The sequence below is a fragment of the Pogoniulus pusillus genome, chromosome 4, assembly GCF_015220805.1.
Source record: "Pogoniulus pusillus isolate bPogPus1 chromosome 4, bPogPus1.pri, whole genome shotgun sequence".
Lineage (NCBI taxonomy): Eukaryota > Metazoa > Chordata > Aves > Piciformes > Lybiidae > Pogoniulus > Pogoniulus pusillus.
This window is the reverse complement of record NC_087267.1, coordinates 40872146-40895409: the sequence shown is the minus strand read 5'-3', so window position 1 is coordinate 40895409 and position 23264 is coordinate 40872146. Positions and strand designations below refer to the sequence as shown.

The 23264-nt window shown below is 41.3% G+C and overlaps 1 protein-coding gene across 16 annotated transcripts in view; it reads left to right on the top strand.

Annotated features, from left to right (window-relative positions):
• Positions 1 to 23264, top strand: part of CELF2 (CUGBP Elav-like family member 2) — a 649329-nt gene that overhangs the window by 491970 nt on the left and 134095 nt on the right. For all 16 annotated transcript variants that reach the window (XM_064142683.1, XM_064142686.1, XM_064142673.1 and 13 more), the window contains one exon: positions 2358 to 2554. In XM_064142683.1, the coding sequence (XP_063998753.1) occupies positions 2377 to 2554 (178 nt within the window). In that variant the 5' untranslated portion in view covers positions 2358 to 2376. The remainder of the gene's footprint in view (positions 1 to 2357; positions 2555 to 23264) is intronic.

Sequence of the window (23264 nt, the reverse complement as noted above, 5' to 3'; positions counted from 1 at the left end):
TTTTGTCATTTCCTTGAAATTGGCTTGTTATCCATGGAAATTCTTCTGCTTTTTGGTGCTAAAGGAGGTTTGGGTAAAGGAAAAAGCAAACAAATAACCTCATTATTCCTTATTAAATATTGCATTTGCTGTAATTTTGAGCTAAAGGAATAATCATTTATGGGTTTCTTAGAGAAGGGATCCAACAGAGAAGAGGTGAATGGCATAATTTAAAAATTAACTCAATTCATTTTTTTAATGTAAATAATGTAGAAAATAAATGAAGCAAAAAGTGAAGTCAGTTTATGAAAGGAAATAGTTGTCTGAGTTCAGGGCAAAGATGGGGGCTACACAGCTAAACCTTTACATTTTCTTCTCTTTGCAGATCCAAAATAATGTGTAAGTTAGTTATTTTAACCTGAGTCAATCAAGGCATTTCTGGTTTTATTGAGATTCTTGGGGATTGGTTCTTTACTTTGGTTTAAGTGGTACATATATATATATGGAAAATGTCGATTCTAAAGGCCTGGAGAAATTGTGATTTCTCCAGGTGTGCTTGTGACCTGAACAGCATCTTCAAAATAAAGAGCACATATAAGACAATTTGTGCATGGAATGTGATATAAAAGGTTGGACCAAATCTTTCAGTCTCTTCATCAGACAAAACTCCCACCAGAATCAACAGGAGATTTGTCTAATGTGATAAATCCTGTTGTCTGGTGATCCTTGTCAAAGAGACTTCACAAAGAACCATCAAACTTCTTGTCGTTGATTTAAAATGTACCTTTCATATAACTTTCTCCTTCCTGCTGTAAACAGGGAAAGTGCTAAAGTTAATATGGACATATTAATGTGTTCAGGTGAATTATGCTTTCAAGGAGATGAAACACATGAAACCAAATAATTTGACTTTGCACAGGTTATAGCTGTGAGACAGGGGAATTACACAGGGTTGGGGTTTTTTTCCTTGCTATTCTTAGATGATTTTTTTTTTTCCACTTCCAAAATATGAATTTTGTCTGGTTGTGCATGTTTTGAGCTCTTCCAAGTCCTCCTATGGGCATTCTCTCCTGAATAATCATCAAATGGAGAAACTGTAATTAAAGCCAACCTTTGTTGAAACTGGCAGGTAGCTCTGAAATACCTGAATTCTGCAGTGATCAGCTTTCAACGTTGCTGAACACAGGCGACTTTCCCTCCTTCCGCTGCAGAAAGATAGGGGCAATGCTCTAAATGTCACAGCTCATTACTGGTTTTTTCTTGGAACTGAAGTATCCAGAAATTATCATCAGGTAGAGAATCTCTAGCAAGTAATCAGTTGGACTTTTTGTCCTTAACTATCAATAAGAATGTGAGGCAGGGTTTTGTTTGGTTTGGGGTTTTGGGTTATTTTCTTTGGTATTTAAAATTACCTGTTTTCATTATGAGTTCAGTACTTCCTAAACTGTAATATATCATTTGTCTCACAGAATAGCTTCTTTTTTTTTTCACTAAGGTTTTTGTTTGTGTTTTTTTTTCTCCTGGCTGTTTTAATCTTAGATGTACATTTGTAGATCAGAGAGGTAATAATTTGCAGTGTGTGGGGGAAAAAATCAAAAAGTTTAATGTCTTTTTGCAGGGAGAAAAACTTTTCAAAGGAGCATTTTCATTTTTGCAAGCAAACAGGCAATTTAGCCTTTTCCTTCTCATTTTGAATTTTGCCTTTTTTTTTTTCCCTCTTCCTTTTTTTTTTTCCCCCAATACCAGGGTGCAATAAACAATGTGCTTTAAACTGGAGCTTCTCCAGACTGCTTTTCCTTTTCAAAGAGCGTAGGCAACTAATCGGCAGCAAACAGCCACATAGCTGGAGTGTTTTCCATTCTAGGCAATATTGTACTAATTTGATGCACACATGGATGCTTCACAGAATCTGCAAATTCATCGCTGGCATCTTTCATTAGTCATCTGACAGATTGCCAAGTGTTTCATATTCCTTTCATGTGACTTTATTACAAAACACACTCACACACGCACTGCCTTATTTCTGCCAGTAGACAGTTTACTGAGAATTCACTGCAGTTCTGTTTACAACAGCCATGGAGAGAAATCTGCACTTATTTGCAACTGTCCTCTGCTCCAAAATGCAAAAATCCTGCTTTGAGTTGTGCTGCTCTCTTCTTATATAATGATATTAAGCAGCAGCCTGCAGAGAAAACCAGACTCAATGAAAAATGTAATCGCATTGGGTTTTTTGTTTGTAATACTTATGCTATTCATTAAATAGTGACTTTTTGTTCTACTTTGTGCCAACTGACTTCATCTTCTGCATCTAGTGCACATGAAAACTGCATCGTCTCCTAACTTGCCTTCTCTTTTTAATCTCCTTTTCCACTTTCTAGTAACGGCACAGCTAACAAGATGAATGGAGCTTTGGATCATTCAGACCAACCAGACCCAGATGCCATTAAGATGTTTGTTGGACAGATTCCCCGTTCATGGTCGGAAAAAGAGTTAAAAGAACTTTTTGAGCCTTATGGAGCTGTCTACCAGATTAATGTTCTCCGAGACAGAAGTCAGAACCCTCCCCAAAGTAAAGGTACAGTAGTTGTGTTCTCTTTGCTTTCAGTTTGTTTTTTTCTGATGCTCTCGCCTGCCTTCAGGATTGCCAGAGATGTTTGCATCTAGGCTGTCTGTTTTGAAGTGTACTGTGTTGAGCTATGCAGCAGTCCTAAGAGGAGAGGACTGCTGAATACCTATTGATTACAGTCTTCCTCCTCTTCTTAAACTGCAGTTTAAATGTCTATTATCTGGAAACATGGTTTCCAACTGTGCAAAAATAACAAAAGATTGCCGTTCCTGTTTAAATTATTATTGCCAAGTAATGTGGAAACCTGAGTGGTCACTTTCCCAGGATTAACTTGTGAAAAGTACAGTTTTCTATTACTGCCTTTTGTTTCCTTACTTTGCACCCCAGGTGGGAATGGTTTTAAGTATAGAAAAGAGGAGAAATGATGGCAGTGGGCTCTTCCTACGTCATTGCTCCAGAGGCAATAAAACTTACAAAACAGAGTCACCCTGCCCTTTCTCCAAAAATCTGATTTGTTTTCTGCTCTCATGTTATAGGATTGATTTTTTGGGGGGGCATTTTTTTCTGAAAGAAAGGTTTCATTTTTCCTTCATACATTTTTTTTCTAGATACATGTAAAGTATCCTTAATTATATTGCTTTCTTTCACTGTACATCTATGCAGATTGAGGCATGTGAGAGATTATTATTTATGTATTATAGCTATGTAAGTAAAACACATGCTTACCTGTAGACTGAAAGAGAAGACTTTGTTTCACAGAGTGCATTTTTCTTCCTCAGCAGCTGTATACTTCCATTTACTCTTCAGGTTTGGTCCATGAAAATGTTGCTAGCATTATAAATAATTAGTGCAGCTTGGAGGCATAACTAGGTATGCCTTTGTGCCTGGCTGTAAGGTTACTATATAGTTAGTCATTCTTACTGCAGCCCTGCCATTGCTTCTAAGAACCTTTAAAGCACACGTGCTATGGATTATTTTATGGGCTAGCAGCTAACTAACAGAGCAAAACAACACTCACTTGAGATTTCAGTTCACTGAGAGGTGACTGCCGTCATGTGAGGCACACAGCACAACTTTGGGTGCTCTTGTGTTTTTGTGCAAAGCACTGACAAGGCTCAGCATGTCCTCCTTGCTCTGGGTATGGGACAGAGGATCATCTCAGGGGCCTCTTCTTTGTTGCTGTGATTTAAGCAGTTTTGTGCACTGAGTGGTCCTAGTTCATTTTGGATTGCATGTATCTGTCGCTTCTGGGTAAAAGACTAGGTGCACTGGTGTGATACCAGCAGCAAGAAGGGGGTTCATCTCACCATGCTTTGCTGCTATGCAAAGCCTTATACTTTTTGCCTTCAGAAGCAAAAGGTAATTCGGTTGGAATGCTTCAGTGTGGTTCTGCTTCCAACTCCTTTCATTCACAGGATTGGAGTATTGTAGCACGTAGCCCCCTGCCATGTTAGCACAGAGCCCTCACCAGGTTTCTTTTTCTTGTAATGCAGGATAGAAGACAGCATTAAGAGGTCAAGCAACTGGATTTTCTGCAGTCCAGGCTGCTATGGATGAGCAAACTCCTACTTAGTTTAAACCACTCAAATGCTGAACTTTGAGACTCGTCCGTTTAGAAAGAGCTGATCCCCAGGCCACAGAAATGCCTTCCCACTAAGCAGTAAATGAAGTGAGAATGATACTGTGGTTAGACAGAAGAAAGCCATTGATTCCCATTTCTGTAGTGTTTTCCATTATACTGTACCTGTCTGTCAGGCTGCTGGAAGGCATGAAGCTTAAGCACAGGTCATGCAAATCCTTGTTGACTAATTATGAACCCTTGTAGTCCCCCTCTTGGCACTGTTCTTCTGAAAGGTGGTTGGTATTTGGATTTGGGTTTGTTTTTTTTTTCTTGGACTCTTTTGAGCCATGAAGAAATTATACCTTTATACCACTTCAGGCATTGTATGTTTTAATGAATAGATTAAATTAATCCTCAAGAAAGACAGAATAACCTTCAGACTTGTATTTCCCTGAAACAGCAGCAAGCTCCTCTTGATGGTCAGCTTTTCCTTTGGAAGCTTTGGAGAAGAATATCTCCATGTTAGCTCTACCCTTCCTCCTGGCTAGTCTGCCAGCAAGGCTGCAGATACAGAAACCTCTTGAGTGTCTTGTGGGTATCTTTTGGCTAGGAATGGTCTTTATTTCCTTAATCCAGTAGCACAAAGGATCATAGGGTCACAGGATATTAGGGGTTGGAAGGGATCATCGAGTCCAACCCCTCTGCCAGAGCAGGACGATACTATCTAACACAGATCGCAGAGGAACACATCCAGACAGGCCTTGAAAGTCTCCAGAGAAGAAGACAACACGACCTCTCTGGGGAGCCTGTTCCAGTGCTCTGTGACCCTTACAGTAAAGAAGTTCCCCCTTGTGTTGAGGTGGAGCCTCTTTTGCTGCAACTTACACCCATTGCTCCTTGTCCTATCCCAGAGAGCGAGTGAGCAGAGCCTGTCCCCCTCCTCCTGGCCAACCTTCAGATACTTATAAACATTTATCAAATCCCTCTAATTCTTCTCTTCTCCAGACTAAAAAGCCCCACGTCTCTCAGCCTCTCCTTATAAGCCATGTCCTCCAATCTGCTAGTCATCCTTGTAGCCCTCCATTGAACCCTCTCCAGCAGATCTCTGTCCCTCTTAAACTGGGGATCCCAAAACTGAATACTGTATTCAAGATGAGTGAGAGATTCTCACCAATATCAGAAACAGACAAACAAACAAATTGCCCTGAAAAATGTCACATAGTCTCGTTGTCATCACAATGCATGAGAAATATTTGTGCTATCTAATTGGCATTTAATAATGAAGCTGAGTTTGACTTTTTGTCCAGAGGTGTGGTTGAATTCTGTGCTGTCTCTGTGCTCTCTCCCACACAAAACAACCATTTTTATTGTATTGGAGCTGGGTGGATTGGGGTAAAGCCAGACATTTTCCTGTCTGCTGCCTCTTCTCTGCATCACTCATAGTTTTGTGGAACAGTGTAGCAAGGGGACCTTATGGTCAGGCGACACTGGAAAAAGTTCAGTTCACATTTCATTGCATGATCGTGGCTGTGTGTTCTTACAAAACATTCACAAGATGATATCCCCCAGAAATGTCCTTTTAATATTCTGCAAGCTATAAACTGCAATGACAAACATCAAGTTAGTGTTACTAAACCACATGGGAGGGTGGTGACTTGTTTTTTTTTTCTTTGAAGACAGGCATTTGGATTTTCAAAAGACTTTCTCTCTTACCAGACAGAGGTTGTGTATTTCTGTTAGCTTGGCCAAAGGGGCTTCTCCAATTTGGACAGATTTTTTCTCTGATGAACTGTTTATGAAGCTGCAAACTGAGTCTCTCCTGATTCTGTCAAAAATAACCATAGGCTGCTTCCTTCTCTCCTGCTGTCATTAAGAGTGCCTTTCATACCCTCCAACGACAGGCGGCCTAGTTCGTGTCTGTCCTCCTTTTTGCACTGCTTGCCAGCTCTGCAAAACTGAAGCTGGAGGAAGAGGAGGAAGGAGACAGGTAGAAGGCCAAGTTTTACTCACTTTGGAAAACTAGAGGAACGGCATCATCTTACTTCCACAGATATATTGCTGCTATAGATATTCTGTTTTACTTCTCCAAATATTACTGCTAGTGCAAATGTAGAAGCTTGGATGGGCGATGGTTGGAATATTCTCTGTTGGTAGGAAACTCCTCATGCTTTCCAGAGTTTGCACTTCTCTTTGGATCTGTGAAATGGCTCAGCAAAGTAATATGACTTTGTGTTAATCCTTTGTTGGTTTGTAAGGCTTTTTCTTCTTTCTGAAACAAGAGAAAGCCTGATAAGGTAAACAAAATGGGGGGAAAAAAGACAGGAAATCCTGTAACACTGAAATAAACTGCACTTGCAGCTTCTAGGGACTAAGGGCATCCAAAGTCTAGGCAGAACAGCCTGCTCAGTTCACAATCCAGCTTGCTTCCAGTCTATAATTTATTATGGGTGCGTAGATGACTTTTTTCAGAGTAGTTGCTTAAGAGGGCTGCTATAATAGCTCAAATACAGTGAGCTATATGAGAAGACAGCATACTCTGCCATGAAGAATCTCTCTTCTTTCCCACTGTTCTCCTAACATGGAAAGGTTTCCTTGGTTGCTTTTGTCCTGGAATCTTGAGTGCTGAAGTAAGCAGATGGCACAGGGCTACTTTTGCTTTTTGAAATGCAGCAGAAGAATCTTGGGGCAGATCCAGGATGTTTGTTTGATACCTTTCTCCTGTTTCAAAACGTGCTAGTTCTCACAGGGATCAAGGACTCCTTCATCAGCTTTGTAAACCTTAGCCTGCTTCTTCTACCATCAGAATCACACTGTGGGGAGCAGAGGTGAGGCACCCGTGTAACAACTAACGCCATGTTTCCTTGTGGCCTTTCACAGACCCTTTATCAGATTCGAATGAGGCTGCTGAGTGAACAAGGATGTGCTGTAGTTAAAGGCCAGTGTTTATTATTATCCTATTTAACATGGTAATTTAGGTCTACCGGGAAGCAAGCAGAGCGATCTGATAATGAGGCATTCATCTGCTGCATACCGGAGAGACTGGATGGGCAAGACACACAGGAGACAAAGGTTATGTGGCTTGTCGGGGGACCGTTTCGGCCACAGTTTAGCCCTTCAGAGAGGCAAGAGGGTGCAGGCAAGGAGAATGGTTCCTGAACTTCAGCAGGTCCCTGCTCTACATGTTCCATTTCCTGTGTGGTCAGAGGATAAATGGAACTTAGACAGTCCTGCATAAGAGCAGAGCTGCGGTGCTCTGCTTGTCACTCAAATCCATCCTGACTCTTCTAATCGGCAGCAAACACCAACTGTTCTTTGTCTGCTCTTGTGTCACAGCTAAGTTGATTGCAGTTTCAATGCTTTGTGGTATGCTAAGCTATCTTAGGTACTCTTTCAGCCAGTGCTCCAGAAGTCAGGGTTTCTTTATACATTTATACATTTTGACTTACTTTGCATTTTGGATGCTCTCCCAGGTCCACACAGATATTGTTTAGCTTTTTTAATTGCATCATGACCATATATTCTGTTAAAACTGCAGGGCTTAGAACTTTAGTCATTATAAATGTGTGGTTTAGGCTAAATTTTAGTGATCTTGACTGAGAGATCGTCTGTTACAATCACACACTTGAAGTCTTTCATGCACTGAACGAAAAGGTGCCTTGTGCACTGTACAAAGTTTCATACCACAAAGGCTGGCAAAAGTCAAATGTTGCCATAAGGTACAAGTGCAATGGGGAGAGAGAGCAAATAATGATGAAATGAAGTTGTTATTAACTTCCCCTTTCTGACTTTGGGATGTTTAAAACTTAACAAACTTCAATTCCATATGTTTTATAAGGATTATAAGTAGCACTATAAAATATATTATAGTTGTGAGCTGATTTTTATGAAAGGTAATTCTTATTCAACAAATCTGCTGGAATTTTTCAGGAGGTTTCTCCTACAGTGGACAGGTGTGAAATTGTGTATATAATCAAGCTGGATTTCCCAAGGGGCATTTCACGCAGTCTCACACAGGAGACTAATACATACAGTTGCTGGTGAAGCAGAGAAGGGCCCATTTTCAAATGGAGAAAGGAGCTGGTTAGATGATCGAGGGCAGATTAGAATGGGGAAAGGTTAGGGGCCAGGGGAAGAGAGGGGATGATGACTGGAGAGCAACAGCGACTGTTATTGGAGATCAATACTTTTTCACTCTCTATGTAAATGGCTTTGACAGAATGAACCACCAACTTGTTATACAACTTTTTGGATCACGCAGAAGGGGACTGAACTGGGGTGAAGCCACCTGATAACTTGGAGAAAACAATCCAATGCAGAGACATTCAGCCGGGTAAAAGGAACCGTGAGCAAGAGGAGTAAATCTGAGTTTTGAGCGAGCACATATGTTGCACAAGTAGGCTTTTCAAATATTCCAAAGCAGGAGAGGAATTGAGGAGTGTGCATGTCATAAAAAGACTGGTGTGATGTTTTGTGTCCATGCCATCAAAAAGGCACAGACAATGTGGAGCTATATAAATAGAAGCATTGAATGTAGCTTTCAAGGAAATACTGTGCCACTTAGCGAGGGATGTTTTTTCAATCGTGTTTAAACTACAGTTATCAGCATTTAGTACTGTTCTATAGAAAAGGGCAGAGGTCCAGAGAAGAGCAGCATGATTTTGTATGAAGTCAGGAAGGGTTAAGCCATGGTAAAAGGTCAAAGAACGCTAACTTGTAAAAGACTTCAAGCATTGACTTATAAGAAAGCTAAAAGGGGAAAATCTGAGGAAGAACACAGGACTGTACCTTGGTTTGGAATGAAGAAGTTGCAGCACTATACAATTGAAGTTTCTGCAGTATGTTGAAGTGCGTACTGAAGGCAGGAATAGATAAGCTCTTTCAATTAATGTTAAGCCCAGGGACTGCACAGCATAGGCTTAAGATTGAGAAACAGCAGGCCAGCAGGAAAGAAAAATACTACTTCTTAAGGCAAACTTTCTTCTTCCACTTGAAGAGCAGAGAACAGTCTTCCAGAAGTAGCAGTAAGAAAAGTTCCTGTAGAAACTTTTCTCTTGCTTCCTTCGATTAGTTTTTTTGATATAGCATGTCAGGGTATGACAGGACTCTTTCCCCTGGCCCAGAACAGTTTCACCACAGCACAAGGTGCCAAGGCTATGGCAGAGGGGGATGGGAACGACAGCTGACAGTGGCTCATCTCTGTCCAGCATGAAGACTGGCTGAGATTTCTGGTGACCCCTGATATTTTTGCATTTCGTTGAAGAGAGGGAGCAGATGAGGACATCTCATTGCATACTTGAATGCAAACCTGTTGCCCACATAAATCAGTTTCACTGTATATTCCCATTATTAACTATGGCAAGAAAGTCAGGCTCTTGCATACCAAAAGAGTATCACATCAAACCCAACCAGATGATGCAGAACCAGTGGAAAGTATTTGCGAAGATACTATAACAGGAGTAGAGGTTTGTGATTGCAAAACAGGAAGAGAGGAGGATGCTGGAGCAATTAGGTTGTGGGTTTCAGGTTTAGTACATGAAGAATGAGATTATATAAAACCTTCCTCAGCCTCTTTTCTGAAGTTCCTATTGCAACAGTTTAGTGCTAGGGCTAACCTGCCTGATCCCCCAACACATAAGTAAGGGAAGCAGTAACATGTGAAAACTCAGGGCTGAGATCCAGAGATAAGAGTTTAATACGGGCTGGATGTTAGGAGGAAGTTCTTCCCAGAGAGAGTGATTTGCCATAGGAATGGGCTGCCCAGGCAGGTGGTGGAGGCACCATCCCTGGAGATGTTCAAGAAAAGACTGGCTGAGGCACTTAGTGCCATGGTCTAGTTGAGTGGATAGGGCTGGGTGCTAGGTTGGACTGGATGATCTTCAAGGTCTCTTCCGACCTGGTTGATTCTATGATTCTATGATTTTTGCCTGCAGAAGAAGAGACTACGCCCCACAACCCAGAAGCAGCAACTGACACAGGAAGGCTTTCTTGTTGCAATCTGAACTTCAAGCCCCCAAAATACTTTACTCCAGTTAGCACTTTGATTTTGAAGCTGGCATAAGTGCAGCATGGTATGAATAGCAGCAGCAGATTCAACTCACTTCATGACAGCATATGAATGACTAGAGCTGTAGCAGAGTTAAACTTTCTTTATAGGCATCATTTCACTCCATGTTTTTACAGTATTAATCACTGTGGAGGCTATGTCTAGAAATAAGGACTCTAGGTGTTGCTGCAAGAAATTAATAAAAATAACACATTTCTAAGGGATTAAAGTATATCACTTTGGGGCTCATTTGTCGCAGTTTTGTAGCAGCTTAACTATGATTTAGTACTGTATATGAATTTTCAAATTAAGCTAAAACTGTGTAAGCACATTACTAATTACATCTATGCTGAAAGAGTGAATAAACATCCCTGGCATAAGTTCCTTTAGTTACATTGATAGAAAACCCATATGCAGACCAGCCATTAGAAGAGTAGGACTTTCATATTCCAGTTGTGGTTTTCTTAACTGATCTCTAATGTTCATGTCTGATAAACACTTGGGGAAAAGGTAAGTTATGTAAAGGGGTGTTTGAACTTCAGTTCAGGCATGAAATAAATCCAAGTGCTTTCCAAGTGCCTTCAATGACTCTAAGAATACAGGTGCAAATGTGGGTTTCATGTTCCAGACAGTTCAGGAAAAAAAACAACAACTCAAAAAGGAAAGATATCTGTCTGTGTTTGGCTTTGTGGTGATTTGTGGTTTAAATAATATTTAAAGCTAATTGGAGGCTAATGATGGAGAATTAGGGAGCTTAAACAATAGTGTGGTTTTTGTCATCACAATTCTGTAAAAGACCATTTTGCACAACAGTTAAAAAAGGCAGGGAATTCATTCCTATAATACTGACTTCTTCAGCACACTCTTCAGCAATTGCCTATCAAGAGGAGTGTGGTCAGCAAGTCAAGGGAAGTGGTTCTTCTCCTTTGCACTGCTCTTGTGAGACCTCTCCTTGAATACTGCATCTAGTTCTAGCATCTTGATCATGGGAAGGTCACAAAGCTGTTGGAGTGAGTCTAGAGGGACAAAATTATGATCTAAGGACTGGGATATCTCTGATATGCAGATTGGTTCCTGAGCACTGGAGGAAATCCAGTGTCACTCCAATCTTCAAAAAGGGCAAGAAAGAGGTTCTAGGAAGCTAAAGACCAAGCAGCCTCACCTACATCCCTGGAAAAACAATGGAGTGGCTCATTCTGGAGGTCATCTGTAGGTACTTGGAAGAGAAGAAGGTTATCAGGAGTAGTTGTCATGGATTTACCAAGAGGAAATTGTGCTTGACTAATCTGATAGCATTCTATGGTGTCCTAACTGAATAGGTAGATGCAGAGAGACCAGTAGATGTAGTCTACCTTGACCTTAACAAGACTTTTGACACTGTCTACCATACCATTCTTGTGAGCAAGCTCAGGAGGTGTGGGAACTGGTTACACAATGGAGTGCAAAGAGTGGTGACCAGCGGTGCCAGTTCCAGCTGGAAACCAGTAACTAGTGGAGTCCCCTAGGGATCAGTGCTGAGTCCAGTCCTGTTCAACATCTTTATCAGATGTCTGCTCAGCAAGTTTGCTGATGATACCAGAGTGGGAGGCTTGGCTGATACACCTGAAGGGTGTGCAGCCATGCAGGGAGACTCAGACAGACTGAAGAGCTGGGCGCAGAGGAACCTAATGATATTCAACAAGGATAAGTGCAGAGTCCTGCACCTGGGAAGGGATAATAAACTGCACCAACACAGGTTAGGAGGTTTCTGCTAGAGAGCAGCCCCGTGGAGAAGGACCTGTGTGTCCTGGTGGACAACAAGCTATCCACAGGACAGCAATGTGTCCTTGTGGCCAAGAATGCCAATGGTATCCTAGAGTGCATTAAGAAGAATGTGGTCAGCAGATCGAGGGAGGTTCTCCTCCTCCTCCTCTACTCTGCCCTATTGAGGCCCCACCTAGTATATTGCATCCAGTTCTATGCTCCCCAGTTCAAGAGGGACAGGGATCTACTGGAGAGAGTCCAACAGAAATCTATAAGGATGATTAAGGGACAGGAGTATGCTTTAAGAGGAAAAGCTAAGACCTGTGGCTTTTTAGTCTGGAGAGGAGAAGATTCAGAAGGAATCTAATAAATATGCATAAATAGATGAGTGCTGGGTGACACAAAGGAAGGCACAGACTCTGCTCACTTGTGCCCTGTTATAGGACAAGAGGCAGTGGGTGTAAACTACAGCACAGGTAGTTCCACCTGAGCATAAGAAAGAATTTCTGTACTGTAAGGGTCACAGAGCACTGAAACAGGTTCCTCAGAGAGGTTGTGGAGTCTCCTTCTCTGAAGACTTTCAAGACCCATCTGAATGTGTTCCTGTGTGACCTGCACTAGATTATGGTCCTGTTCTGGCAGCGGCATTTGACCCGAAGATCTCCAGAGGTCCCTTCCAACCCCTAACATCCTGTGATAGGCTGAGTGAGCTGGGATTGTTCAGCCTAGGGAAGAAAAGACTCTGGGGGGAACCTTATAGCTGCCTTGCAATACCTGAAGGGATCCTACAGGAAGGCTGGAGAGGGACTTTTCATAAGGATGCCTAGCAATAGGACAAGGGGGAATGTTTTTAAGCTGAGGGAAAGTAAGTTTATACTAGATCTTAAGAAGAAGTTCTTCAGTACAAGGGCGGTGAGACTGTGGAATAGGTTTCCCAAGAAGGCTGTGGATGCCTCCTCCCTGGGCTTGTTCAAGGCCAGGCTGGATGAGGCCTTGAGCAGCAGAGTCTGTCTGGGAGGTGTTCTTGCCCGTGGCAGGGGGGTTGGAGTAGATGATCTCTAAGGTCCCTTCCAACCTAAGCCATTTTATGATTTTATGAAGACATCACAAATGTTCTTAAAGTATAAGTGGACAATGTGTTTTCCTAGTGCCACCAATTACATCAGCAAAAAAAACCACACAGGCAGGCAGGTAAAACAGCCTGAACTGTCAATAATATGGAAAAGAGCAGCTAATCGGATTGCGTTGTTGACTCTGAATAATGTCTTAAACCGTGATCTTACATAGAATCACCCAGGTTGGAAGAGACCTCCAAGATCATCCAGCCCAACCTAGCACCCAGCCCTGTCCAACCAACTAGACCATGGCACTAAGTGCCTCAGCCAGGCTTTTCTTCAACACCTCCAGGGACGGTGCCTCCACCACCTCCCTGGGCAGCCCATTCCAATGGCAAATCACTCTCTCTGGCAAGAACTTCCTCCTAACATCCAGCCTGTACCTCCCCCGGCACAACTTGAGGCTGTGTCCCCTTGTTCTATTGCTGGTTGCCTGGAAGAGACCAACCCCACCTGACTACAACCTCCCTTCAAGTAGTTGTAGACAGCAACGAGGCCACCCCTGACCCTCCTTTCAAATCTGTAATCTTAAAGGCAAAAATTGTAATGCATGAAAAAATCTTACTCCAGTCATGCACGCATTTGCACACAGAAATTAATCAATGGATATAATACTCAGACATAAAATCACATGCATGTTTAAGCATTTTCAAGATTGGTGCCCATATTATAAAAATATATACCTCTGTAATAATGCCAGATACTGTCAGTTTGAGATTTATGGTATTCAATTTCTTCAGTTGCATATTAAAGCTCACATCAATGAGTTTCGATCTTTTTATGATGTTGTTGTGGCTCTGAAATTCTTTCCTCTCCCAATTTTCTATTAAATGAATAAATATACAATATTTATCTGCCTGCCACATAAAAAAATGATGTTTTTCTTAAAGAACAATGACTTAAGGAAAAAAAGCCACAACCCTTCTCTTATTATGTAGTGCCTCTAATTCTATTCTGTTCTAATGTTTGAATCATTTGCTCGTAACATAGGGGGGGAGTTTGCAAAGAATTTGAGAACCTGTCTGAAATCTTCACATGCTTTGGCACTGAGCTCAAAGGAGGAAAGCATTTGACAACTGAGCAATGTCAAAAATGAAGTGTAATGGGGGAGTAGCCTTATGAGCACATACTTCAGCTGCATTGCAGCTTCCAAGTCTTTCATTTCCACCGCAAGAGCAGCCTTTTAGTGCTTTCATCTTCTGCTCCTGTCACCCCAATAAAGTCATGCATAAGTGCATATGCACACACATACACAAATAAATAAAAGCTTGAAATCAAAACCCACAGTGTAAGAAGTTTTGCTGTTTAAAGAATAGCAGGAGATTCCAAGGCGATACGCATTGCTCTGTCACTGATGAGGTGATGCAAGAGACACGTAAATGTTAGAATGATGGGTCCCAATAAAAACCTAAAGACCATGTAAAATGTTTTAGCATAAATATGTCATCAGCTTTGCTCATTCTTAACATGAAATTCAAACCCCAGGAAAGCTTTGAAAGAGTGTCTGTTGTTCTATAATTTTGAAATGTGTTAAGAAATGATTAGGTGCATAGTGTTTGCAGTGTAAATTAGTTGGTAGTTCATTGCTTCCATGTTCTCTGCATCAGATCTTGTCACTGTGTTTTCTGCTGGAGAAGAGTAGTAAGAGGACAATATTGGAGGTTATTCTTCCCATGTACTCAGCACTGGTCAGGCCACACCTTTAGTACTGTGTCCAGTTCTCAATTCAAGAGAGATGTTGAGGTGCTGGAACATGTCCAGAGAAGGGCAACAAGGCTGGTGCAGGGCCTGGAACACAAACCCTGTGAGGAGAGACTGAGGGAGCTGGGGGTGTTTAGCCTGGAGAAGAGGAGGCTCAGGGGGGACCTCATTGCTGTCTACAACTACCTGAAGGGAGGTTGTAGCCAGGTGGAGGTTGGTCTCTTCTCCCAGGCAACCAGCAACAGAAGAAGGGGACACAGTCTCAAGTTGTGCCAGGGGAAGTATAGGCTGGATGTTAGGAGGAAGTTCTTGACAGAGAGAGTGATTGGCATTGGAGTGGGCTGCCCAGGGAGATGGTGGAGGCACCATCCCTGGAGGTGTTGAAGAAAAGAATGGCTTAGGCACTTGGTGCCATGGTCTAGTTGATTGGCTAGGGCTGGGTGCTAGGTTGGACTGGATGATGTTGGAGGTCTCTTCCAACCTGGTTGATTCTATGATTCTATGATTGGGCATGCTTTGGGTCTGGTAGAACCTGCACCCTCCTCAGTGTCAGTCTTCTGTGATACAAATGCCAGGAAAGGATGTGCCATGCCAGGTTCTTTTAAGACATTAGTTCCATAGTGCACTGCAACCATCAGCATATTTGAAAAGAATAGGAAATAACTCCCTAAGCATCCAGTCTGGTTGTGGCTTCTGAGCCTGGTGTGAGATTAACTCAAGCCAGTGAGCTATGGGTGGAAGGCTGCATATGCGGTGTCTATCTCCTGGTGCATCTATCTCTAGGAAGAAGGCATTTTGAGGAATCTGTGTCTTTCTAATTGCTTATAAAAACACTCTGAGACAAGCCAGTGAATAAATTAAATTTAAATGTTTCCAGTGGATTTTTTCACGTTTTCACTGAACCTAATTACTGCCTAATCTATGCCCATGAGTATGCAGTTTTAAGTGGGACGTTAAACTTTCACTCTGCAAATTAAACTCAGTGGTGCATAAATTCATTATTATTTGTGGAAGAAAAAACTTCGATGTCTACTACCTTGTGGTTTTAATTTAAAATAACTACATATGAGTTATGCATTCATTTAAAAGAATAAGGGAAGCTGTAAAGAGGTGGAAGGTGTTTTCTAATACACCACATCTTTTATTTGCCTAACTGAATTTGTAAAATTTATATTTCAAAGGGTAATTAAACTGTCCTAGTAGCTCAAGATGTCATGCTTTCAACTGCATTTTTAGGGAAGCTGTACCACGTTAGGCAGTAGATTAATATAAATGAAGCTTTTGAGGTGCAAGAATGAATGTGGCACCGTAAGGAGCAGCGCTGCTGCTTCAGACATAGATCTCCCCATGTTTTGCAAAGGGAGACAAATATCATCACTCAATTTTTACCAGCTGGAAGAAGTGAGATACAGATGTCTGGGGGCACTTTTCCCAAAATTTTCGAGTGACTTTGATCATGCAGAGAATGATATCCTGTCTCTGCTGTTGTTGTGTTGCCTAAATCAAATCTGCTCCCTTCATTCCCAATGCTTGAATTCCTCAGCAAGCTGACACAAAGATTTTGTTATGTCAACACTGCCCAGGTGAGATCTGCATTGCTTTGTTCATGTATTAATTGGATCTGATGAGGACTGCAGTTAGAAAAGGAGTGTGGAGCAGACCCATAGGCATCGGCTCCCGCTTTTCCTATGCCTCTCCTAATTAAAAGAATGAGTATTAAACAACAGACTTCTTTTATTATTTGCAGATCATGGGATATAAAAATCATTGTAGATTTAAAATGGACTATATTAACCCGAGTAATTCCGCTGGGGCTTCAGTTTCTATAGTGAAAAGTGTTGTGTTGTCTCTGGCTCAATTAGATTTTTCTCAGTGTCAATTTTAATTCACTTCACTGGAGCGTGGGGGAACTCTCTGTGGAAGGGAAAATGTTACTTCTGAATGAGAGTCTCCTCTAGTCCACATTTTATTTAAGAAGTTTAAAATGCTTCACAGTCCCACGTTTTCCCTTGAATGTCTGCTATTGTGTGCCATAAGGGCTGAACAAAATCACTTGATGTTTCTTAATGTGACAGGCATCTGAGTTTGAGCAGGAGGGGGGGAATGGGAAGAGAGAAATCCTTGGTTCCCTCTTTTGTTTACTGGTTCCAAAAAGGAAAATAAAATAGTACCTTGTCAAGCCTTGATGGCCAAATAGACATCATGTCAAAAATTTCTCACTCTTGCAAGCATCCACCTAGCTACACATACAGAGAAGTAAAAACTGAGAAGCTGGGTTTCCTTCTGCAGTGGTGAGTGCTGGGCAGAGGTTGAGTGGCCTGAAAATTTGTTTTTTCTCCTTTAGGTTTGGCATTTCTCACCTGCCATGGCCCCTGACACTTTTGTGTGGATTGGTTGGTTGCACTCTGCCTGAGCAGTTCAAAATGTACTGTTTCTTCCCTGTTTTTAAAGGGGGAAATAGAGCAGGTCTTTGAGAGCGCTTGGAATTGTTGTTTGAAAGAGAAGACAAGAAAAAGAGTCTACAATAGAGATGTAGAAGAGGGTTTAACTATAGACAAGGGCCTGAAATGTCCACTGTGCACAGGTGAGGCTTTCCCAAATGCTTGTTTCTATCATGCTCAGCAGGTTTCTAGTCCTTCCTCTGCACCTGTCTCAATCTCATTAAACTCTCTAGGCATCAGACTTGTGGACAGTTGTGAGCACTGAAGTTTTACTTGGGTTTTTTTGGGAGCTTCTTTTGGCTGACACCTCTCCATTTCCAGTTTGATAAACAATGTAGGCTACTTTCCAGTGCAGCACTGGGTTGCCTATAGAAAAATGCCTGAACCAGACAATTGGGTCAATAGATTGTGAATCTCTTCTCATGACACAGTGAGATGCTGCTGTTAGTAATTCCAGTTTATATTTGAAAGGTAGCTATGAAATTATCTCTGTAGAGTACTCCTTTATGTTTTTTGGAAGAATTGAGGAAAAACACTCAAAATTCTGGTTTCTGAGTGTGTTATCTTCCAGCCTTTCTGTTTCTAACAACATTAGTTTTTCTGCTCAGTCCTGACCTCTTAGCATGCAATGCCTTCCTGTGCTTTGTTGCTTGTTAGTTCTCACTTGGGTATATATTGAGTTAAAGGTGCTGTGTGAAAGTAAGGAATTATTATTATTATAATTATTATTATCATCCTTATTTAGATGCTGCAGTTTAAGTAGCTAAAAAAAACCCTCACAATTAAAGGTCAGCGTAGCTTGTAGGTTTACACATGCATAGCACAAGTAACCTTCAGAAATTTCCTCATGACAAGATAAGTGCAGCAATTATATTTAAATGAGTGCTGGAGAAAATTTCACTGTAAACTGCATTAGCTGCAGAGTGTATGCTGTAAGAGAATTTAATTAAATTAATGTTACTTACTATCAAATGCTCCATCTAGTGTATTGCCAGGTCTCCTTATTACTAAGAATAATATTTGGCTTATAAAGACCCCTGTTCAACTAAGCATACAGTCCTGATGACTTCAGCAAGTGATTAAAGTCAAAGCATGTTCTTCATAGTTTTGCTGACAGGGATAGGCTTGAAGCTAGAAAGAGACTGAAGCCAATAGGCCTGTGTACACAATGCATAATTGCTGAATCATAGTATGGTCCGGGTTGGAAGGGACCTCTGAAGGTCATAGAATCATAGAATCAACCAGGTTGGAAGAGACCTCCAACATCATCCAGTCCAACCTAGCACCCAGCCCTATCCACTCAATTAGACCATGGCACTAAGTGCCTCATCCAGGCTTTTCTTGAACACCTCCAGGGATGGCAACTCCACCACCTCCCTGGGCAGCCCATTCCAATGCCAATCACTCTCTCTGGCAAGAACTTCCTCCTAACATCCAGCCTATACTTCCCCTGGCACAACTTGAGACTGTGTCCCCTTCTTCTGTTGCTGTTTGTCTGGGAGAAAAGACCAACCCCACCTGGCTACAACCTCCCTTCAGGTAGTTGTAGACAGCAATGAGGCCCCCCCTGAGCCTCCTCTTCTCCAGACTAAACACCCCCAGCTCCCTCAGCCTCTCCTCATAGGGTTTGTGTTCCAGGCCCCTCACCAGCTTTGTCACCCTTCTCTGGACATGTTCCAGCACCTTAACATCTCTCTTGAATTGAGGAGCTCAGAACTGGTTATCTAGTCCAAACCCCTCTACAGTCAGCAGGGGCATCCTCAACTAGACCAGGTTTCTCAGAGCAACTTGAAGAGACTACTTGAGAAAGCTGTTTGTGGGCATTCCTCTTACAGATGATTTTCCAAGTGTCTAACGAATGTGTGATTTTGGCACAAGTGTCGTTCCTAGTTGGAGTGCAGCTATAATGGATGCACCAGCAATGGAGAAGGGCAGCCTGAGCTCAAGTACAATAAGAGGGGTGTTGGGGTGATCTGCTCTAGGGCTTAGAGTCCTTCCACTAAGAACAGTAACTGATCATGATGGCAGAAGGATTTCACTGAATGATCCTGGAGGTATTTTCAGTGCTATTACCAATGCAGGATTCTCACATTATTCGGAGATGCCACAACAAGATCCAGGAAGGTATTTTGTGTGACTTCCTACATAAAAGTAGAAATGCAAATAAGCTGTCTTAACATATTCATATCATATAAATGGAAGACTCAGACACATGAAAACACAGGGATATAGCCAGAGACGTGTTAAAAGCCAGTGATCAAGATAACCAGTTTTCTACATTGCTCTTGTGTTTTTAATCATTAAGCAGAAAATGTGATGTATTGGATATTTTTACAGAATATGTTTGAATGTCAAAAATGCCATTCAAGTATACATCTCCTTTATGTTTGCTATTATTTCATTTTTCTTTCATAGCTATTCTTTAAAAAGTGAATACATGAAATCTAGCCCCAAAAAAAATCTTTTATTCTCCATTCAGCAGCAAAAATGAAAAGGAGAGGGGAAATAAAGGTCTTGAACCCCTCTCTTATGGAAATTGGGAAACAGTGGAATGGTTTCTACAGCAACTTTCTTTATTGTTGGCCAAATCAAATAACAAACGTGTTTATTCTCCTACATAGCTTACATTTTAATGATCCATGTGTCACTGCTGAACTTCACACACACACACACACACCCCGTGTTTATGCATGCACTTGACATTCTGGTACAATCAGTAAGGCACATGCCATTCAGAGGAGTTACAGTCTCCTCTTTGGTTTTGTGGGTTAGTTTATTTTCTGGGGGGAAAAAAAAGAGTAATTGCCCATGTCAACTGATGTTCATTACACAGAATTGTTTCGCTCACTTTAAAAAAAATCGTTGATCTGCGTTTCCCCCCATGAAAATATTCAAGGTCTCAGTTCACAAAAGAGAAATCAGCTTGTAAAGCATCAGACTAGCAATCTGTGCTGCAAGGAGCAGGAGTGTGATGTTCTGTACAGCAAATGTCAGAAGTGCTTGCTATATTAAAATGAAAAAAAGGACAAATATTTAGTAAGGGTAAGAAACATTATTACTGTTGCAGTCAAGTGTGATTTTGGGGAGCCATCTGTTTAAAAGATGGAGTTTTTTTTCCATACATTTGTATGTAGCATTTATGACTGAATATTCTTTAGGTAGCATCTGGCACAAATTGTTCTTCTTTCTCACTAAGTGTCATGGCTTTGTTTTGTATTTAAGGAGGATATTACCAAAGGTAATTTGATGTCTCAGTTCCATTTGTATGGTCATGGTTTTAACATTTGAATCACTCCCTCAAAATAGGAGGGGGGTGGGGTGGACACACAACCTTTTGGGATAGTTTTATAGACAATATTACAGCACTTAGATTTCATGGAGAGTGGCTATGGCACACTGTGTGTGCAGCAAGTCAGGAATGCAGCCACGCTCCCTGTGGACCAAGGACCATGCACTGCAAATAACAAAGGGACCCAAAATCGTCCACATGCTCTTGTTACCATTTGCTGTTTGTATTGTGGATGCACAGAGCAGATTGTACAATATGCTACACAAACAGATTGGTGAAATGGTCTTTGTCCTGAAACACTGACAGCATAGACAAAGAGGACTGAAAGCTGTACAGCCCAGATGCCAGAGCTTTAGACCCATGTCCTCAACAAAAAAGGGCTTTGTGCATCTTCATTGAAGCAGTGAGCTGTTCTTGCTGATCTTACTGTTATGGGCTGAAATTTTAAGTAAGATTTAAAAGAAAATAGCACAAAGATCATTAGAGAGTGAGTAGGAGAAGGGAATGTGCATACTTCTCCTTTTTTCTGTCTTCTCATCTAACATTTCTCCTACACTTGATAAACTGAGTGTGCCAGAGAAGCAGACTTTCTGAGTCTGGGTAGTTGCTCACATTGTTGGAGCAATGCCCTGAAAAAAAAAAAAAAAAGGCTGGGGTGCACAGGGCTGAGGCTTTGGTGACCTTACTCTGGATGAGGCACTGCTTATGGAAACTCTGATGCTCTGGAAATGACAACTAGAAGCAAACTTGGCTTGCTCTCACTGGGCTAGTCAAACAGGAAAAATTCTAGTACTTAATGTCTTTCCTGTCATCCAGGGCATGTAAAGAGATCATCCACTTATGCCCTATGCTGCAGTTAAGAAAACAAAAAATTGCTCAACTTATTTATTGAAGTGGCTAATGTGCATTTCAGAGTGCCTAGATGTTAGCTTCTGGGGGAAGGAGGAGTGAACATTAAGATTAATTTCAGTGAAAATATTTGGGGGTGGGAATAGATTGCTCAGCGAATACAGATTATCTGCAGCTGGAAGAGTAATGAAATAAGTCTGTTTGTATGTTTTACTGAATCATTAAGCTCTTTACATGAAAATGGAGGTATGTGGATTGTGCAAACAGCTTTTTCAGAAGAACTTTGCTTAAGGACAGGAAATTACTTTGTCATTTTGAAACACTTCTGTTTCTCTTTCGCATGGAAATGCTCTCTCACTAAAATTATTAAAGAAAACATTTTTCAGCTCTGAAGCTGATCTTTGGCAGCAGCTGTGGCCAGTAGTCCAAGTAATGGGAACTGCTGAGCACTTGGAATTTAAACAGCTTGTGTTGACTTTGTGGTAAAAGAAGTTTTATGTTTAGACAGGGTATAGAAGTTGGACCCACATGGTTTTCTGGAATTAAGGTACCTTGGTACCCAGATTTCCTGGGAGCCAGGGCTCAGTGTCCTTGACTGCTCATGCCTGTGCCTCTGTGGTGCTGGTGAAGAGAGGTGGGTCTCAAGATCAGGCAAGAGATCTCATGTTCCAGGATGCAAAGGTCTCAGGTTTGGCAATCTAACCTAAATGAAAAAAGACCTGCTAGTTCATCCAGCTTTTTTGCCTGCCAATTCCACACTTGTTCTGTTTGTGCATTCCTAAATGTTTTGTCCAATTTTATTTGGAAATTGACCACGGGGAGCTGTTTCCAACTCCCTCCTCATCTAAGATTAAATGTTTTATTATCGTACTGTAAACACTTTTTTGTTTTTGTATTTTTGGTCCGCCCATTTTATTAATTTTCTGTTGTGTAATCTCTGTTCTGTGCTAACACTGATGAATGGGAGGGATGCATTTTTTGTCATGTAAAATAGTACTGGGGATAAACTCTGCCTAAGAATTTGGCTGACCCCTGCACCAGGCTTAGCTCAAGAATTAATTTGTCATTACCCAGGTGCTATGCACTAAGCTTTATTGGCATAGGGGAGCACCACATACTCTGTGTTCTTTGGATGGAAAAAAAGTGGTCATGTAATCAGTGAGACAGTAAACAGTCATTTCCAATCTAGTAATATTTCATATGAACTGGCATTGTATGTTTTATATCATCTATCTTGCTAATCCTTGTTCCACATTGCCTCCCACTTGAGGCCAAGAACATTACAGCTGTGCCAGAGAGTGGGTGGAAAAATAGCCTTATTATTAACCTAAGTTGAAAACATAATGGCTTTTTGAATGTCTTCATTCACAGATGCAGTCATACTAAAATATTAATACCCTTAAGTATAGAGAAACAGAACTTTCATTTAAAAAAGCATTGCATGTGTTGCAAAAGTTAAAGCCTTAAAAGAATGTTGTGGACACTCTGAACCTTTTTGTTTTATGTGTTATCTTGTAAATGCCAGTGTTCTGTGAAAAAGGAGCCCAAGTGTTCTTCAGAGTAGTTTTGAGCAATATCAGTGCCATCACTGGCATTGTCTTGTGGTAATTGAAAGAAGAGTTTCTCCAGGATTCTATTTGTCTTAGAGCACAGGTAATAATCAGGTGGATATTGAAACACAGATAGTGAGTTTTTAGTACCATGATGAAGCAGAGTTGCGTTGCTGGTGTCAGTTTTGCTTTGAATCTCAACCTCAGTGGAATCAGAAGTAAGTGCACATATTTTTTCCTGGAAGCAACCATCATGCAGAGTAGAGGAGAAAACTGCCTCACCTGACTAATCTTCATAGCACCCCAGTGTCCTTGATTTACAAGCAGAAATGATGCACCTAGGAATGAAAACTGAGTAAATCTGTAGCACAGCATCACTGAAAAGCCACAGAAAAAGGAGATTTTGCTGTCCTTCAGCTATAGTTAT